This window comes from Ambystoma mexicanum, chromosome 9, assembly GCF_040938575.1.
Source record: "Ambystoma mexicanum isolate Mex_15411 chromosome 9, UKY_AmexF1_1, whole genome shotgun sequence".
Classification (NCBI taxonomy): domain Eukaryota; kingdom Metazoa; phylum Chordata; class Amphibia; order Caudata; family Ambystomatidae; genus Ambystoma; species Ambystoma mexicanum.
The window spans coordinates 390,931,222-390,952,301 of NC_090931.1; the positions used below are offsets into that span (position 1 = coordinate 390,931,222).

Here is a 21,080-nt window from a genome sequence, read left to right on the forward strand (position 1 = left end):
GTGTGCCTGCTCGCCAGCCTGCTCAGCATTATTAAAGTCAGTCTCATGTCTCCCTCAAACGTGGTATGCCCTTCTGCCATTTGTTGGCCTCATTGTAGGCAAATATGAAAACTGGTGGGGATTGTTCCAGGACATAAATGCCACGGTCATATGTGCTGGCATGCATTTAGGATTTGGTGGATACCCTTGGGAATACATCAGGGCGAGCCCATGGTTCAAAAGGTTAAACATGCTTTGAGTAGTGTTATCTGCTCATGCAGGGGAGTAAAATATAAGTGGGGAGTTAGTCATTGATCCATATTGTTCAGGGGATATCGACTAGGCCTGTTGGTCACTCTTTATGGGCAGGTGCAGTGTAAGGTGGTAGGAAATTTGAATGAGTCTAGGTTGATTTGGGAATGGGAGCACCCTGCAAGGGCGAGTTATGCGCCCAACAGGAAACCGCATGCACAGGTTGGTCTGTTCATGGCGAGAACCATTTGCTTCAGTTCTGCAGCTTTTGACCCAAATGAGCAGTTTTCAGATCGGTTTGTCTGGATTTCTAGTTTAAAGGGCGAGGCTGAGGTGGTTATTTATACAGCCGAGCAAGTCAAGTGCTGGTCTTGTCAATAAGTTAAATAAAAAGCCAAGTTGAAGCAATTTTCTTCTGTGCGTTAGTGTGAGGGGATTTGAGATCCTGGTCTCAGAGAGGAACACCTCCCTCCAAGCAGTTTCTGGCTGAATATTGGTACCATTACTAGTAAAGAGCACCCATTACCTAAAAGCCACACAATCTAAATAATCTTCCCTGGAGGAGGAACCATAGTGGAAGGGGTATGCACACCAAACAAGTTTCTAATGCACCCATCTGGACATATTTTCTAGACAAACCACCATAAGGCTTATGCACAGTAGGTGAAGGTAAACTGCAAAACAAGTTACAACTGGCAAGCTGTGAATTATATTTAGAGCTACAGGCATGTCCAAACTAAGACATCTTACCTTTTGGTTGACGACAACAAATCCTTTTCCAGAATCACCACAGACTTTCCTCTTCAGTTCGATAATTTTTTGAACTCTAGCTTCAATAAATTTTCTTTCAGCTTTAACCAATTTTTCACGTTCTTCTGCACTCTTATAGAAGAAACCAGAGTTCACTTCACTGTAGAACAAAAAACAGACATTACTTTGCAGGTAAAACATTAACAAGGTTGACCCTACACTGAGTGGTTCGGAGAACACAACCTGGTGGCTCAACAAGGTTCAACCTGCACTCTAACCAAACTCATTGGTAGTATGGCTGAGCAAGGCTTAATTCAAGGTTGGCGTCAGTACAGCCAACAATAACTGATGGTAAGTAGCAGAGCTCCACATAGTGAAGTACAAAATGTTACCTTTTTTTATTGTGTGCAACTGTATGCAAAATATAAACAAACTGCTTGGTAGCCTTTAATATGTTACCACTAATGATATCACAGTAGCAAAGTATATACAGTGTACACATTTGAAATTGCTGGGGACAAGGGCTTACTATTACCTAGGCTGCAAAGGGCTCTTGTATACAGTTAAAGAAATGACCGTTGAGTCATGCTCATGGGGAACCCTCAGCGAAGAGTACTTCAGCTTCCATGTCACAGGACCAGCCAAGAAAAGACTGGACACTGAACATCACTTGAAGCTGAAGTACACCTGTGCTGCTCCTGTTGATATGGATTTTTTAAATCAGGCCTGATTGATGGAGCAGTCAAGGATTGGTCTCGGGTGTGTGAGCATGGTCTGGAGCTCTCAATGAGTCCACACAATAATTCAGATCAGTTAAACACGTTGTTTTATTTTGTCATTTGGAGCACTGAAATTACATTGCAGGTAGTATTATCACAACTATACTACACAATATTGCAGTTCAAATGAAAACAAATTAAATTCCAACCCTACTGCCCAAAAGGCACATGATCCAAAACAAGTTCACAGGTGTGGGCTCTCAAATAGGACTTTTGGTTGTGTTAAGATCGATTTCTAGAACCTGACCTGGTGGACAGATTTTAGGAGGCCACCCTAATTCTAGTGAACAGGTTATGTCCCAAGTTAACCAAACCCCAATCAAGGTCTAGAGGAGAGCAGTCAAAGCTATTGTCAGGAAAGTGCAAGTGGGATCAGGGGTACACAATGAGTCCACACAGTGAAGCACACTAATCAATGTAGACAAGGAGTGTACAAATATACTATATTCTATGCCCAAAACACTAGGAATTTAAACAAGCATGTGATATTACACGATACTCAATTATATATACAGACACCTTTAGGTTCTTAGCAATTTATTCAATAACATTCAACTAACTGCAGTTAAGTGGTGATGCAGTAGAATGTATCCACATACACCCTAACTTTATAAATGCAATTCCTACGAGTGGGGCCTTGTGCCTTAAAGTCACAAAGCTTCTCGGCAGAAGGGTAAGTAGAGTTCCTGGGTTGGTGAAAAAATAGTCTACAAAATTACTGTTATGTTCCTAACAGTAATTTTGTACATATCTATAAGGTACAGCTACTTTAAGTGACGAAAGGAATAACCAAAGTTTATTCTAAAGGGAACACTGTTGTGATGACTTAGATCCCGGACTCAGATTTTCCCAGACTACTAGATTGGTCCAACAAGGCATAAAATAAGCAGTGTTGTATAGCAATTTGCTATGCAATTCTGTAGGTCTGCCAATTAAAAACCCCTTAAGTGCCAAGGACGAGTAGCCTCGTCCTTTTAACTCACCCTGCATTTCCCTCCCTTGCCCTCGGGCACCTCTCCAATGGCCTGGATGGGAGTCCGTGAATTAGTTTGTCTAATACCTGCAAGCCAGAAGTTTCAGGATGACTTAAGCCAACTCTCAGGTCTGGCAAAAACCAGTATTTGTTAAACTTCCTTTTTTTTAAATCAGCCATGCATATCCATTCCTGGTTAATTGCAGTATTGCTACTGTAAAACACTGCAGTGTCCATTATTTACAGTAAAGTTTAGGTCAGGAGATCTAAATCTCAGTGACGACTCCATTTTATTGGGGAAGATGCATCCTACTGACGAGTGAACACTTTTGAAAGTTTACATTACTACATTGCCAAATAGTTTGATGGCCAACCTAGTTCTGTGACCCGCTGATTGCATACATCTGTAGCTGGTCTCACCCCCCTCCCAACCCCCAGTCATTAAGATTTGCTCCGACTTTTGGAACTCCGTTCTCTAGGTTAAATTGTCTAATGGAGTCTGCTTTCCTCCATATCTTCAAGGCATCTGTGTTTAACTTTTTGCAGCTTCAGCGTTGCAGGGGACCCTTTGGGTTCTCCTGTGAGCAATTTTCTTATCCCAACTACTGTTCTTAAGGAGAGGGATACTTTGTATTCGTCCTAAAATGTTATACTACGAGAAATTAGCACACCACCTTCAGTGCGCTAAGGGGATACTGGTTACCTCCCTTTTCTCTGCGCCTGTGACTTTTTATTTAAAGAATCCTATAGTTATGGCTGGTGGCAGTGTTCAACCAACTATTGTGCCATTTAACCGCAGACTGTATTTACAGTCGCGGCTATGCAAAATGGGGTCCCTACGTGCTAACATGGTGACTCCTTTCTTTTTTTGCCATTTCTAGAGTGGTTTTTCTTCGTTAGCCCTTCTACCATTCTGGGAGGGGGAGGTCTGCGTTTTGCCTTTGGTGGGACCCCCTAAGATCTGCCTAGCCTCCCGTGTGTCCAGGCAGGCCAAAAGTGGGAGAGGAGTTTTACTCCCATGTCCTTTGTCTGCCAGAGTGCCTAATGGAATCAGTTTCCACAGAGGGAGTGGGTATTGGACAGCCAACCTGTACAATGCTGAGAGTTTGCAGAATGGGGTTGTTAGCCAGGAATTGCTGAAGTAACCCGGTGGGAGACTACACAACCAGTGTCCTCTTGGCATTTGGTAACTCAACTTTTGGTATAGGCCTGTACTACACAAGTTTGTAGTGCAACTGAGCAGCCAGGCATCTCAAGAGGGGTAAATGTGATCTGTAGCAATGAAATACACAAATACAAGTTTCCAAGTAACACTTACATTCAAGGCTTTTGTTATTTAACAGTTTTAAAATCAGCCTTTTATACATGTAACAATCAAATCTACTTTAAAATGCTTTTCCAGAAACAAAGCTGATGCTTCATACACACTTCCCACACCCTGAGGAGACTTAATTAACGAGGACAGTAATTGCATTTATCTATCACTAGTACACATTGTGGAAAGAAAAGTGTAAGGGAAAGAAAAGGTTAAACAGGCTCTGAGCATGTGAGCACTTAAACGACACAGAGCTAAGTACCCCAAGTCGGAACAGTACCTTAGGTTAGAAGAGTGGTCCATTTGGCTGCTCTCTGGTGGCAGTGATGCAGATCCTGTGCCTCAGTCGTGGGGACAAGAGGGTGGCTGTCTAGAGGACTCCTGCAGCAGCAATTCGGGAGGTCGGCGGCAGCTACCAGCTCTTTTCAGGTCAACAGCACTTCACGTTTTCAGCGCTCCGGAAACAGCATCACTGCAGATCTTGGATACCAGTTGGGCTTCCTTAACTCTGGTGAGGAGACTCGAGCTCTGGTCGTCCTACTTCTGGAGGATCCTAGGGAGACTCCTGGCCGGATCACATACTTTGCACTCTGGATTTTTCAGCCCCTGGTACTCTGTTCCTGCAGCAGCAAAGCATTCCAGCCAGTCGGGGAATGTGGTCCAGTAGAGTTAGTCTCCGGGTTAGTTGCTCCCACTAACCCATGGGAAGAAGTCTTTCCATGGGTTAGTTGGTCCCACTAACCCATGGGAAGAAGTCTTCCCTGCGGAGCTTCTCTTGTCCATTATAACAGAGTTTCAGCTCAGCAGCAGGGCTTCAACGGGCAATTCAAAGGTCTGGGAAGATGCAGCAGCTTAGTTCAGGGTTTCTTCTTCAGGTTGTTCTTCCCAGTGGTCGAATGTCTTCAGTCCCCAAAACCCTCACCTTTTAAGCAGGTTTTCCATTTCATGCACAGCCTAGTCATTTAAACAGAAAGGTGGCTTTCCTGCAAGGACATCCAGCCAATAGGAACTGGGTGCATTCAGCCATTCTTAGAGACAAAGGACAGGGGGGAGTTTCAGGAACCTCCCTCACTTCCTACCCTTCGACACTGGAGCCAAACACGGCTTTCAGCACTGAAAGCTGGTAAGAGCCAGTAGGATAGCTCAGCAGGTTGAGCGATCGCTGCTGCGAACTGAGCGTGATCTGCAGGTTCGAATCCCGGCAAGACCAACTCAGCCTTTCATCCTTCCGAGGTTGATAAATTAGTACCAATTTTGGTTGGGTGATGTATGTAAATATGTGCTCTGTAAAGCACTTTGGATAGGCACTATATAACAGAAATAACATCATTAAAGGCTAACTTGACAAAGGACTCAAACCCAGCTTGGCGCGCAGAGTAAAACCCAAGAAAGACCTTAACTAGAAAGTGGTGGAAAAAGTAAACTAGGGCCATTTTGATAAAATTGTCACCCATGGGTGCTATACTTCAGTTAAGGATTCAGCCTGCGGTAGGAAAGCACAACGGTAGGAAAATTAAACCATTGCCACCAGCCACTTAAAGTAGTGAGGGTAACATACATTTTTGTTTACATGACAAGGTAGGATAAGGGGGGGGGCTACTAAGTAACCCGCCAGCACTCCACATAAGGTGGTGTGCTGGACCAAAGTCAATTTCACTTTACTATTCTTGGGAACAGTAGTTTACACAAGAAAAAAAAGGTATTTAAACATCACGAGAAAGCTAAAGGATTTCTTGGTGATACTGCACTGAAGGTGCAGTTTGTCACCATACAAAAAAGTAGATCCCTATGGAGTTTGTCAGACGCCAAAAACAAACACATTATCCAAATCAGGTGGAAACACTAGAGTGAGAAAAAGGGCTAACTCACTCCAGCAAAAGAGCTGGGGGTCTATAAGGTTGAAGAGAATTAACACAAAAATGAGATTTCTCCTTAACACGTTTTTCAAACCATTTACAAAAGTTACCAACAGAACCGCCATCCGCTTCAGCCATGTGGGCTCCTCTGATGGCGTGGTCATTTTTTACCTTCTTGTGGCACCTCTACATTGCACAGTATGTTAAAAAGCTGCACATGTCTTTTTTGTCCACCAGGCAGTGGATTCCAACAGGAGAACAATACACTAGCACAACCTAATTTTGATAATGGTCTTGCAGTGCATTGACAAGGGGTGTTGTATGAATAAGAAATGTCAATGCCCCTCTAGATCACCTTCAGGCTGCAGTCCTAATCCAAATAACAGATAAGTGTACAAAGTGAGTTGGGCACACCAGCCAGGTTTTAAATAAAAAAACAATCTTGGCCCCCTGGGGAAAACCATACAAATGTTTTGTACTTATGAATACATGTGGATGAAAAGTAAAGTCAGCCAATGCAGAGGTAAAGTACAAATTTCTATCGCACAGAGTTCAATCCAAGGGAACCACAAGGTAAAGGGACACCTGGGTGTTCACTGTGCAAATATACAAAAACAAAAGCAGAACTACAATTGCGAAGGACAACCATTCTTAAACGGTAACTTTAAAGCAAACTTACGTTTTCTCATATTCCAAGGATACATTGCAGGTAAGGATGAACGCATCTTCAACTCTTTTCTTCATATCAGGATGACGAGCACCATGATCCAAAACCAGCCCTCTGATCAGTCTGAACCAAAGCAGACCAATTATTGTTACATACCTCCAACATCAAAACCCCCCCCTAAAATCAGTTTGGTTTTTGCTTTTCATACAAATATGCCAGCTTCAAAACAGCATTAGGTAAAGCAAATTCGCTCATGCATGGTAACCGACTTACCGCAACTGCAAAAGCTCATTGCTGAAGCCACCCATGCCATGACTATCACAATAGTGCTGCGCAGATCATGGATGTAAATTTAAACCAGTTTCCCATCAAAAGCCAAAGAATAAACGGTCAAGACAAGTGCATTACAAGAGTAGTCATCCACCATTTTGCAAAGGAATCCCTTTGCCCAAGACTAGTATATTCTTGGAAAAGGGCTAGCATTTTCAAAACTTCCACCCCCCCCCCCCCCAAGAAAAGTAAGAATGGGGTGGCAGAAACCTATTCCATTGTCCCAAGCTGTAGCGCCAATGCTTTAAGCATGATGGAAAGAAACGATGCAAGACAAAATCCTAAAGTGCTTGCTGAAGTTACCAGGGCGCAGCTTACTCACACTGCAAGATTAACGAAAATGGGAACAGAGTACAAAGTAGTTCCACTTTTCGGCTAAACATTTGGTAGAGTAAAGAAAGGCCTCTAATGTGCACAGGCATTCAGAGTTATATCATGTATAACTATCAAAATATTCAACAAGCATCATATAATTGCTACTTACGCTGTGTCAACTTCGGTTTTGTGTTTCATTTCCATAATCTCAACCATAAATAGATCAATTGGTTCATCTGGTCTTTTGATGGCCAAAACAGAGTCTACGACAGCCTAAAACAAAGAAAAAAATAAAGGATTACAACACATTTTCGTCCACTCCAAATAAGTTGGCCCATCAGAACAATGTACCACATAGCACGTAACAAATTGTTTAGCACAGGGCAAGAGACAGACTGCTGATCAAGCGCAGACACGGGCCTCCACTAGTAGATGTATACGGAGGGGGGAGGGGGACAAGCAATACAGAGGTTTAAAGCATGTAATCTTTTTTACTCCGGCCCAATAAATTTTGAGTGGCCAAAAAGCTGAAGTCATCTGACATAGTGTTGGCTGGCCAATCACAATAAGGGATGCCAGCCATGTAGATTTAGTGTGTATAATTTGAATAGTGAATTAGATTTGCCACTCTTAGACAATTTCCTTGGCTTGAGGGCTGTCCTTGAAATTTAATTGGGAAATGCTTGGCAGCATAGCACAGTCAATGGGGATGGGTACAGTAAGCTCTTCATTCATAATCCCCCCAGAGAAATAAATATTTAGGTACACCTTTCTCACCAGAAGATAAAGCCCATCCGTTTGAAAAACGGCACAAAATAAATGCTGAATTTTACTTGGATGGTGTTGGTTAAGATTTCACAGAACTGGTAAATCTTCCCGACTTGGGACAACCCCAGTACTTTTTGCTTTACTGTTTCCTTAATACTTCTGTGAGTGGGAACTATTTTCCACTCAGAATCTTTTACTCTTAATGGGTGTCATTTTTTGACTCTCCATAGTGTCTCAACTTATTGGCAATACGTGGCTGTTGCTGGGTTGCCCTAGGGGCTCCCCTTTAACTTTCTTTTGCTAACCTTGAGAGAACTAGTTACCATGGGTAGAAAGGATCCCTTCTACATTTTATTTTGTAAAACCAGTACAACCCACCTTATGTGGAGTGCTGGGGAGATACAGTATTCCTTTCACACTAAAACGAACAATTCCCTTACAGGGACAAGCTTACCTTCAATGGCTGGTGGCAGTTATACCTTGTATTAATTTGGTGCACCTTTACCACAGGCTGTGTTCACAGCTGCAGTAAAGGCACCCACGGGTTCTCAGGTTACCATAATGGCCCGGTCTTTTGACATTTTAGTGTTTGTCCCTTCTTGTTCCTTCCCCCGACATCCAGGGCGGGAAATTCCTTTGTGTGATTTTTATCCTCGGCAGGAGTCCCCTGGACTCCCCACCCAGGTTCCAGTCTGAGGGCAGGAAGTGAAGTAGGATGCCAAAAGTCCACAGCCCTTTGTCCTCGTTGCCTGACAAATCCCAGTATGGGGGGAGGGAGGTCTGGCTGTCCCGATTTGCCATTCTAATAGAAAGTAGATGTGAAGGTATATTACTCCGATAAGGTTGTGCCTCTTCCCAAAAGTAATGTGTTGGTTTCACCAGATTATTCCTGCAACTGGGTCTTGCTTCCCCCGACTTGCTGCTAGCCTGTCCAGAATAAGTCTGTATTAGGTTGTTGTCTACCTAGACTAACTTTGAATCATTCAGTAACATTAGGGTTTACTTTCCCAGTGCCATTACATCAGTCACTTCTATAGTTGGGAAAAGACCTAACCTGGACTCCTTGCGAGAAATAATTACATGGGTTTTACTTCCCTGGAGTTAGCAGTGTGCCATCCAAAAATAAGTTAGAGTTACTGCTTACCTCAATCTGTGCCTCACTGATCTTCAATTACAGGTGCTTTTGAGATTACATACTTGCTTTACTCACCTAGTATTACTGTACCTGGAAGTGTTGCACTGTTCTCAAAAAGTATTTTTGTCCAGTTGACCGATTGTCACTGTACAACTGTTAGGGTCTACTGCCCTTGCATTACTGAATGTAATTGTGAAAGTAACCATTGTTTTTGTTACTTCCCAAGGATAGGTGCAACCTACACTGAATGTATATTCAAAGGGTTTGACTTAGGTATTCCAAATAAGGTTTATACTTAATCTGTGTATGTAGTGTGTTTTTATAATTGTGATTACATAAGGTTAGTGCTCATTTACACCTAGATTTATCTGGGCCTACCTATATTTATATAAATACTTTAACATAGAAAGTGTGTTTCTTTGGACCATTTGTATTACAATTTAATCTGTACTGATTCTACAGCCATCTCTCCTCCTAAAATAGGCCCGGCTGCTCTGTCTATGCTACCATTCAGGAAACAAAACAAAATGGCGTGGTGTGCACTCCAGTTCCCAGTCAAATTATACCTGCAAAAAAAAAAAAAAAGATCCCAAAAACAACTTTGTATTAACAGGGTTGGATCCGTTCTGCTCAGTTGCTTTTTTTGTTCTCCTCCAAGTGCTTTCCTGTCACAAACATTCATCAGGGAGGCTGTGCTGATATGCAGGTGGTTCCAATTAGTAGCTCTAATAGTCTCTAGGGATTCTGGTGGCTGTAGGTCTCATGTTACCAATCAGGTGACCAGGAACTGACGCCCATCCTAATACAAAAGTCTTTCCCAAATTTGGGGGAGGGGAGAAAACCATTCATATGGTTCTCTAAAGTGCGGCACAGCAACCCTGGTGCTGCTGCCTCTGGAGCCCGGAACTCCACTTTAGGGAGGAAAAAATAAATTAAAAAAACGCAAGGCGCTACAGCTACCACAATTCCTATAGACTGCAACAGCAATTATATTGGATTCACCGCAACAGAAAGGCAACTCAGCCTCCCTGATGAGTGTTGGCGACACGAAAGCGCTAGGAGGAGAACAGCAGTGCAAGAAGGGAATCCACCTTGTGAACAATTGTGATTTAACCCTGTGAAATGTTCTGGACACCTTGGGATTTAACCCAGCAACCTTTTTTCAGGTAATATATTGGCCAGGAACTGGAGTGCGTGCCTCGCCCCTTCTTTTTTGACCAATATGCTACCATGCACTCAGGTGGTACAGCCTTATACTAAGAGTATAGTCTTGTACTGCCCCCAGTTGAATGGTTTTGATGAATTTGGGTAGCACTTGAAACTGTCCCTACAGGTGGCAAACCAGGAAGGAGAGATCTGCCTCTACTAACTGATGTAGGGTCTGTAGAAAGAAGATTCTGCAAAGTGTACCTATAGTCCTATGTTTGCAAATCAGACTCAACTAAGCACATACTCAAGATTACAACCTAGCACAAGTACTGTATTAAAACAAAAACTGGTACATTTGAACCTCTATAAATCTTTGCTTATGCAATTTAAGATCTTGCTGTGTTCTACTAGGCAGAGGGGACTACAATAGGACAAATTTAAAAACCAATGCCAAGGGGCGTGGCTTGGAGCCGACTGAACAGCATAGCTCCATGAAAGCTCCCGGCCAACATCAGAGCGAATTTGAGCAGACTGGAGCCTGCGTCGCACCCTGAAATCCCCTCAGGGAATGTGAATCCCTGCTGTATCTAACTCGCCGGGACTGGCGCGGCCAAACAGTTTGTATGGTGCCATTCGTTGCGGAAGGCTCTGTACCATCTTGAACGTAAAAGCCAAGATGGTGGGCGATCGACTCTGGAGCCCTGCGACCGTTGTGTTGGGGGTGCGGGGGGGGGGGGCTGTACCCTCAATGGCCCAGGCTCACACTGGAATAATGCTTCAGCGTCAGTAACTGATCACATCTGGACCCGATGCCGTCCTCTTCAAGTGAAGCAAGTGCCCAGTGTGTGGGGTGATCCACAAGAATTGCCTTGCTGCGGTTGCCGATCCTAGGCGGACCTCCAACTGGTCGTGAGAGGAGCCCCACACAGCCGGTCCCCCGCTGCACTGTGAACTGAAGCAGCACCGGAAAGCCTCTCCCGCCTGAGAACGCACAAGCAGGGGTGAGTCACTCAGCAAGCCACACGCGGGGCCACTCCAACCCAGTTAGGCAAACAGCATCCCGGTGCTCTACGTGTGCCTGGGAGCCAATCCACCGCCTCATCTCCCCTACCCCATCTGGCATCAACAGGAGGGAAGGGGGGGGCGAGGGGAGCTCAACAACGATCACTAGCAGGGAGGTAGCCCCAGCTCAACATGCACGTACTGAGCAATCCCGCTACCAACACAGCACCTGGTGTAGGGCATACACGATCTTTGTCAAAGCTCCAACGCCTTAGGGGACGGAGAGCAAATGCACCCCATGGTCTCCGCTTGATTCACGCCACTAAGGATCCGGATACTGGTGCAGCCCCTTGAACCATCGCACACTACTTGTAGGGCGCCCTAATCCCCATGAGCCGCCCATGCCCCCTACTTGTACTGGGCAATTGCGGTGGCACATGGTCTGGAAAGGCTAGTTCAATCAGCTGGGCTCAGTTCAAGCCTATGAACTCTCCACTCACTTTTCCCACCAGACAGTGAGCACACGAGGAGGGCAGCAACGCCAGGTACTGGTAGCGGCATAGTGCTCTACAACTAAAGGGGTGCGCCAAGCAGGAGATAAAAGATGACTCATCCACAGGGTCCAGCCAGGGCCTGATAGCCTTCGCCCTATTCCTGCAGTGAAGTCGGAACACCGGCAAGTAACAATAGTGTATTTCACCGACATGGCAAAAAGCAGGAAAACCGTGAAGCAAGCCGACATCGTGACCCTGATGACCAATCCCGGCCAAGAAAAGTTGACAAATGAGCAGGCCCCTCCGCCGAGTTAACCTGCACCCCAGAGACACCGGACCCAATCCAGCAGTTTGCCACAAATCTGACCTTAAAGATCTATCTTCATTAACAAAGGAGATCCAGAAAGGGACAGACCAGGTCACACAGAAGATAGCTATGCTAGACAAAAGAGTGGAAGAGGTGGAAAAGCGCACTGAAGGCGTGGAAAATAGCCTTTGTGATAATGCCTTCGAGCTAGAACGTGGCTTGGATAGAATCTCAGCCCTTGAAGCAAGATGTGAAGCACTCGAGGCCAAGCAGGCCAAGCAGGACATTGCGAAAAACCACTCTAGGCAGAATATACGCCTCAGAGGGATCCCTACAGCGATCACAGACTGAGCAAGTAATGAGGGCGGCTAGAGCTCCTAAGCACATACTCTTCAGAGGGGCGACCATCCTACTGTACCAAGACTTCGCCAATGGAACCCTGCAGAAACTGAAAGCTCTACGGGGCCTCACGGAATGGCTGCAAGAACGAAAGGTGCAATACCGTTTTGAGTTTCCCCCAACTGCCTTGAATTTCACATGGGAAGGTACGCGTCGGCAGATGCGCACACCAAAGGAAGCAGAGCATTTCATTGGAAAAGGGGCAGACAGTGGGGGTTCGGAATCCAAAGCAAACCCAGGATCAAGCAAAGTTGCCCTCAGCCAGCTCTTGGTCCAGGGCCAGCAGGAGACGCAGGCTCCAGGGTCCCCGGAAGCCACTCAACCTGGACTAACCAGTGCCACCGCAGCTATTTCTTGGCAGGTCAGTGATCCAGCACCCTGCGCAATCCTCCTGCAGAAACCCTTAGCATTATCTGCACCCATTCCGGTATGAGAGAAGCGCGCTCAAATATATAGCAGAGTTCCAACCCTCACTGGGGTGCACACACACATTCCAAGTCGAACACAATGATGTGGTCGGCACAGGATTTCAAGATCTAATACACCAAGCATTTCCAGTTACTGCTATCCCATTGATGGCAGGCTCTGCCCGTTGGCTACAGTTTGACGGCGGGGCTGGCTAGCAATCCCATTGGATGAGGCAGTTATCCCTAGGGAGGTGGGGGAAATGGGGGGGGGGGGGTGAGAACTAAATCTGCTTCCCTAATTTCTGTTACTTAAAAGGTTTGCAACTCAGACATCCTCAGACTTAACATGCACTCACTTTCCTGAAGTGGCACCCTGGAAGTACAACATTAGACTCAATACACAGGCACCCACAGCTGAGGCCACTAGAGTCCTATGGGGTCGGGTGACAATCTTGAAGTCTGCATTCTCACGTGGAACGTCATGGGTCTCAACTTCCCCAGGACGCGCAAGTCGGTAGAAAGTAGGCTTAGCTTCATGGGGGAATATAGTAATTCTCCAGGAGACATTTTCTGTCAGAAGACAAGCACTGCATTAGATTTAAGGGCATATTGTAGAGAGGCCGATCACCATTGCTAGGATCTAAGCCCCCAACTCTGGCCAGGATACATTTCTAGTGGAATTACTTCCAACATTGGCAACCTTCACAACAGGGCATCTCATTATCGGAGGAGACTTTAACGTGGTCCCCAACCAATTGAAAGAAATCTCCCCTCCATCCAACTCTGACTTCACCAGAGCCCTGGCCTTCCCCAAGCTACTAAGGGAAACTGAAACAATGGACGTATGTAAATTGGCGAACACGGGCAGGGATTACACCTTTTACTCTAATGCGCACTGCGGTCACTCATGGATGGACATTCTCCTAGTCACTGGAGCATTGTTCCCCTGCCTCCGAAAAGCGGAAATCCACAACCGTATGTTTTCAGATCACGCGCCAGTAACAGTAGACCGTTCAATTACGGGCACCTTAGCACCCCCGCCAAAGTACTGGAAGCAAAACTACTCCCTCCTATTATGCAACATAATTAAAGCAGAAGTGAGAGAATCACTAGCTAACTACCTTAGGGAAACATCACCCTGACACAACCACAGAAATATGGGAGGCTATGAAACTAGTAATAAGAGTGGCACTAATTATCACAGTATTGGATCTGTAAGATCCAAGCTTCCGCCCTAGAACTAAAAGTCTCAGCTCTAACGAAGAAATTAAAAGAAGCGCCCTAGAAATACTGGGTGGATCGCTCTGCTAAGGCTTTAGCACACACAAAAGTTTTACTAATCACAATAGTAAAAAGTGAACTGCATATTAGCTTACAAACTGTGGAAGGTACATAGCTCAATATAACCCGGCTTGCGGGGGGGGGAGGGTTAGGGTAATCGCCCGATACACTGATGCTAATAAGTTGGAGATCCTAGTGGCCCACCACAGAGCAATCATGACTGGTCTGCCTGTCCCCACGGGAAGCCAACCCCCGCCACACTGGCAATATCTTCAGCCCTCTAGACCACTCACTACCACCCAATTTGAGCCATTGGAAGCCCCAATCGCAGTAGAAGAGGTATCCGATGCCATCAAGCCCTTGAAAAATACCACCCCAGACCCGGATGAGCAGACGCCAAAATTGTATTAAGCATTCGCACAAATCTTGGCCCGCGGCTAGCGCTGCATTCATTCTTTCCTTGAGACCAGGAGGGTTACCAAGTCCATGGCAGAATCCTCACCATATTAGTTCGCAAGCCAGGGTTGGACCCAGAGCATGCGGCCTCATACAGGCAGATAACACTCATGCTGATAACATGCATGAACACAGATGGAACGATCTACTCTAAAGTACTGGCATCTGGATTGGGGAAAATCCTCCCTGGAATAGTATCCAGGGACGAAACAGGGTTCTTACCTGGGAGGGGGGACACACAAGATCAAAGAACGCTAAACCTTATTGAAACCGCCAACAGAAGAGGGGAGGAGCTACTGGTCATTTCCCTGGACGCACAAAGCATTCGACCTGGTGGACTGGGACTATATTAGACACACTGGCGTACATGGGATTAAGTCGCAATTTCGGGAAATGGAACACGGAAAACTACCAATTCCCGACCACCCAACTCCGGATGAACGGCATTAGATCAGAGACCATAGCTATAACCAGAGGTACACGCAAAGTGCTGCCGCTGTCCCCCCCAGAATTCGCCTTGTCCATGGAGCCGTGCAGAAAAGATCCGACAAAATTTAGGCATACAGGGGCTCACAATAGGGGGAAAGTAATACAAGGCCGCACTATATGCGGATGACGTTCCGACCATCGCATGCCGAAATGCTTCCCTAAAACCCTTGCTAGATGAGTTGGACGCCTTTGGGAAAGCATCCGGTTTCAGAGTGAACTATGATAACTCCTCTGCTCCAGCAATCAACATCACGAAACAGCAGAAAGAACTCCTCACCCCCAAGCTCCCCATACCATTGGTGGACACCGCAATCTGATACCTGGGGGTCCATAGTCCCCCAAAAAAATTTTAAAAAAAATAATCACACCAAGGTCTACCAGTGCAACTTCCTGCAATTACTCAAGGACCTCTGGGGGGACCTCAGCCGTGGAATAAACAAGCGCTCCCATGGCTGGGCCGCATCGGGGCAAGAAAAATGAACCTGCACCCTAGGCTAAATTATCAATGTTTAGCACCCCCAACGCATATCCCAGAAAGTGACCTCATCGCTCTACAAAGAGCAATAATGAAATTTATCTGGGGGGACCCCAAAGCAAGAAAGGTCCTGATCCACAGCCGCAACTTGGGGGGCCCCAGATCTATCCATGTACAGGCGAGCAGCACAACATTTGCCTGGTCCCAAACTGGACTGGCCATGTTGGTTACAGATAGATGCATGGTGTAAACCCGCCCCCCCGCACAACCCCCCACATAGGCAGCCCAACTGAAACCCTCTCACTTCAATACAGAGGAGAGCTGGAAAGCAGCTGCCAAGAAATGGTGAAGTATGGGGACCCTGGGCCCTCTCACCAATATAGTATAACCCTGGCTTCTCCCTGGGACTCTGCTCCCAAAGCTTTGCAGCCTGAAAAGATAGGGGGCCTATGGAAGATCTCAGATTTCCTAGAGGGCAATCTAAATCCCTTTCTGAAATACCTGGGCCCCATTTATGGGCTATGCAACAAGCTTCCCTGGACCCACTAAGGCCTCCGCTAACCCGTTGGCTGGAATGAGCAGAGCACTCCAGAACTGGCGCCATACGGAGCACTGCTTTCCATGGGGCCTTGGTGCACCTCATTGGGCTCGGGACCCCCTAAGGGACCCCTTTGTACAAGCGTGTTGTGTCAGGTTTTTCATGCATGTGTTATGCTGTCCAATGTCTGCATTAGGTTTTAAATGCAAATAAAATATAGGATTTTGAAAACAATGCTAGAGTCCTGCCACCCCCACGAGAACCCACACACCTTGCAGAAAAGAGGGCCAAACACTGGTTTTAACTGGCTGCCATTAGAACAGCTTCAGTGGCTTGTTTTCAGTTAAGCCTCCCAAGGACGGCATCAGGCAATATTGTCCCTGTATATAATATTGCCATACATAGTTGCCAGGTAATGGCATAGGCAACATGGGACCATATATAGGGTAAAATGGGAGCAGATGTGTCCCCCACATGTTCCTAATGGTATCGCCGTAAAAAAAAAAATACAAATAAAAAAAGGAGAAAAAAAAACATTCTTGCATGGCAACATTGTCACATGGAACCCTGATAGAGAATTCTCAGAAATGTGCCAATTCCCTTCTATGTTAGAGACCCCTGCACTTCCTGCTGAACTTTTAATTTCTATCCTGGAGAGAGTGAGACCTTGCCTCCCTAATTTTCTGTAATTTTAACTTCATTGGAGTCTGAAAAACTCCAAAGGCATAATCTTTACATTGTGACACACAGCACCTTCAGTGGAGTGCCACAGGGAAGGCTTACGATTTCCCAAAAGTTTAAATACCTTCTCGAGGAAACTTTCCAAGAGCCGTGAAGTGAAATTGACAACTTACATTTTGTAACTTTCTAAATCCAGCACACACTCTTACAATAGGGTGCTGGAGGTGTTACTTAGTATGCCCTTTTGTCTAGTTTCTATAATTAATGGCTGGTGGCAGTGGCTTACTTTTTCCTACCACTGTGCGTTTTTACCGTGGGCTGCAATTGCAGCTACAGTAAAGCACCCCTGGGTGCCCATTTTGCCAAAATGGCCTGGTGTTTTTCTTTGCCATTTGTTGGCAAGGTCCTTCGAGACTTACTCTGCGCGCCAAACCAGGTTTGGCCCCTTGGTCTTTGGCAGGATTCACCAGTGAAGCCCACCTCTGGCTCCAGTGTGTCTGGCAGGGGCAGGAAATGAGGAGGTGCCTGAAACTGCTCAATCCCCTTTGTTCCAGGAATGCAACCAAAAAGGTGATTGGCTGGCTTGAATGGGAGAAACCTGCATAAAAGGTGAGGTTTTTTGCTTGGAAGGCAGAGTCGGCCACTGGACGAAGGAATCTGAAGAACTTGGAAGAGACGCCTGCTGCAACCCCTGGACCGTTGGTTTTCCCGGTGAAGCCCTGCTGCAGTGCTGAATCTCCGAATTCCCCTCGACTAGAAAAGCCCTGCAAGGACACCTTCTCCCCTTGGGTTGGTGGGACCAATCAACCCCAAAGTGAACTTCTCCAGACATCCTCTCTGAGCTGGCTGTACTTACATTGCTGCCGTTGGAACCTAATTGCCAGGGAGCAGAAACTATATTGACTGCGGGAACACCAGATTGAGTGCATCGCTTTTTAAGTCAGACCCGAGCTCCAGGAAGATCCTCTAGACTCCATGACACGGGACTGACCAAGCCTGAGCCACAACAGAGAGCTGGACCCCAGATGCAAGGAAAGTCCATAGTGGTATCCGAGAACCGCAGTGGTGGTAATTGCGAGACGTGAGGACCTGAAACCATTAAGTGCCGCTGATCTGAAGTTTGCCCGTTGCTCCCGCCGACCTTCCATTCGTAGTGCTGGGATCCAGACATCCTCCCTCTTGCCCCCACAACTGAGGCCCAGGAACAAAGGATCTGCAGGCCTACACATGAATAGAAGTGCAATAGGATCCAGTTAAGTTTTCTTCCAACCAAAGGTATTGTAAAACTAAGCTGGCTTACCTCTTGTTGTGTAGCCTTGCTAGTTCTCAGTTGAGACTAGTCTTGGTTACCTTTGCAGAGTTGCTTGCAGCTTTCGCCCCCCCCCCCCCCCCCCCTTTCCCCTCAAGCCTCCCAGCTTGTGGCTCTTCAGCGATTTACTTTCTACAAACATTTCTAAAAACATTGTCCAAGACTTACTGCAGGAAGATCTTCACCTCCATATACTCCGCTCAACTAACATTGACTGTCCTGGCTCCCTGAGAGACTTACCTCAGACTTGGTGCTTTTGCCTTTCCACCAGGAAAGGGTTAATTTACTTTGCATTGCAGGGTTCAAAAAGTACTTACCAGTTTATGAATGAATTGTTAACCTTTGTTTTATTCCCATATCTATTTTTTTGCACCAAACTCAGAATGCTCTAAATGTACCAGTGATAAATAAGATGTCCACAGTGTCCTGGCTATTCAAGCCACCCGGTGGTGTAGGAAGTGTGTGCCATTCCCAATGGGCATCATCCGATTACAGAAACTAAGTGTTTTATAGTATATTTAAAGCGTTAGATATTTCTCCCTTCTAAAGAAGGCTTATTCAACTGACTGTTACATTTATAAATTGTTTTGTCAAAAACCTGGTGTGTAAGAGTTTATTTGAATAATGGTCACTGTGAAACTGTTGCAACTCTACAGCTCACATTGGCCCCTCATAAGCCTGGCTGCTCAGTCACACTACCAACTTGTGTAGTACATGCTTATACCAAAGGTTGGGTTAACTATTCCCAAGAGAACAAGGCTGGGGCAGTCTCCCACAGGGTACTGCATACAATCTTGCCTAACAAACCCCAAGGACAAAGAAAGACTAAGTGGAGGACACATTTTCCAAATAATTGCACCAAGCTTTAATTAAAAATCAGCACTGAAATACAAGCCAAATTAATAGCCAATTGAGACGGTATGACATGCATTACAATCAGAAATGCTATTACGGTGAGTATCTGTTCAGATTCACGTGCCACGCATATAGTCCAACATCTAGTGGTAATCACAGAGTAGGAACAAGTTACTTACCTGTAACTGTTCTCCAGCATGGGTCTGGCATGCATTCACATGCGAACCCTCCCGCCTATCCCTCTGCGGCTCTTCACTTGGTCATACTGTCACTTTACGTGCTACCAAATCTGAGGATGGCTGCCGGAGGTGGTGCTTAGGGAGAGGGCAGTCCTTCACATGCTCATGAATATAAGATTACATAGCAGTACACACATGCACAACCACGGGAGGTGGCAAAAGGCTTAACATTAAGCAATACATAAACTCAACATTAAGCAACTCTTACCTCCTCACCAGGCCCTTCAGGCGAACAGGTTGCGCAGTACTGCTTGGCCGACCCTGGACTCCTCCCTGGAATCCCGATCGACGCAGTAGAATTTCGTGAAGTGAGCGTCGACCTCCACGTAGCAGCCCTGCAGATGTCCAGCAGGGGCACACCAGACAAGAAAGCCGTGGTAGCAGCGATCGCTCTGGTCGAATGGGCTCTCGGACGGCCGGGCAGCGGTCGGTTTGCCAACTGGTGACAGTGCACGATACAGCCGGAGAGCCAGCTGGAAATGGATGCCTTCGAGAGAGCCTTCCCTTGATTCACAGGTCCAAAGTTCACAAAAAGCTGCAACGTCTTCCAAAAACGTGCGGTCCACGTAGAACTTCAGCGCTCTAGCTACATCCAGCAAGTGCAGTCCTCTCGGCCGGCAACGAGAAGAAAACTGGTAACACCAAGGCTCGTTGAGGTGGAAGTCTGACGGCACCTTGGGCATGAAGGAGGGATACATCCTGAGCACCACCCTCGTGTCGTGAAAAGTCAAGTATGGAGGCTTGCAAGATAGGGCCTGAATTTCTCCCACGCGCCGTGCGGAGGTGATGGCCACAAGAAAAGCTGTTTTCCACGATAGGCACTTCAACGGTGCCGTATGCATAGGCTCAAAAGGTGCCCCCATGAGCCTAGTCAGCACCACGTTGAGCTCCCACGCCGGGGCCCTCACCAGCGGGAACGAGCAGAATAGTCCCTTCATAAATTCCTTCACCAGGCGATGAGACCACAAGGACACCCGTCATGTGTCCTGGAGTATCTGGAGATGGCAGCCAGATGCATCTTGGAGACATGAGCTAGTCCAGCCTTGGCCGACAGCAAGTACGGCAGTACTTGAGGGTCTGTAATCCGTAGAGGGTTAATCTTCTGTGCCCAGCACCAGACAGAGAACCTCTTCCATTTGTGTCCGTAACACTGGAGAGTTGAGGACGCCCTGGCCTTTGCAAGAACCTCTCTGCAGTCGGCCGGTATATCATATCCTCCAAACTCTAGCGCTGCAGGAGCCAGGCCTGCAAGTTCAGTGACTTTGGGTCGTGATGAAGAATGGCGCCTCATTCTCTGGAGAGAAGATCCGCGTCCACGGGCAGTCTGACTGGTGGGGACGCCGAGAAGTCCAGAAGGTCCGGGAACCAGATCTGTCTCGGCCACGCCGGTGCAACGAGGAACAGCCTGCACCGGGACTTCGAGCTGGTTGACAAGCCGGAGTAGCAGCAGCAACGGCGGGAAAGCATAGAGGAACAGGTTGTCCCAGGGGAACGCGAAAGCATCGCCCATGCTCCTCGGTTGGGGGGGGGGGGGGTAGACCTGCTGGCGAACCTCTGGCACTTTGAGTTTGTCGCCGTCGTAAAGAGATCGACCTGGTGTCTGACCCACAGCCTGAAGAGTCGATCCACTTGATCCTGGCGTAGCTCCCACTCGTGGCACGAGCGCAGCTCCCTGCTGAGTGAGTCCGCGATGGTGTTCTTTATCCCTGCCAGATGAAAGGGTACCAGAAACATCCCCTGGTCGACGGCCCAGTGCCACAGATCCTGGGCTTCCTTGGACAGGGCTTGGGGCGGTGATCTGGTTCCACCCTGCTTCCTAATGTAGAACATCGTGGTGGTGTTGTCGGTGAAGATCCTCACCACCTTGCCGTTGGACGGAA

The 21,080-nt window shown here is 46.7% G+C and overlaps 1 protein-coding gene across 1 annotated transcript in view; it reads right to left on the reverse strand.

Moving 5' to 3' along the window:
• CCT6A (chaperonin containing TCP1 subunit 6A) overlaps positions 1-21,080 on the reverse strand; it is a 391,452-nt gene that overhangs the window by 291,727 nt on the left and 78,645 nt on the right. The window contains exons 5-7 of the mRNA XM_069614878.1: positions 7,386-7,489; positions 6,584-6,694; positions 982-1,141 (exon numbers count right to left, since the gene is read on the reverse strand). Coding sequence (XP_069470979.1) covers positions 982-1,141; positions 6,584-6,694; positions 7,386-7,489 — 375 coding nt within the window. The remainder of the gene's footprint in view (positions 1-981; positions 1,142-6,583; positions 6,695-7,385; positions 7,490-21,080) is intronic.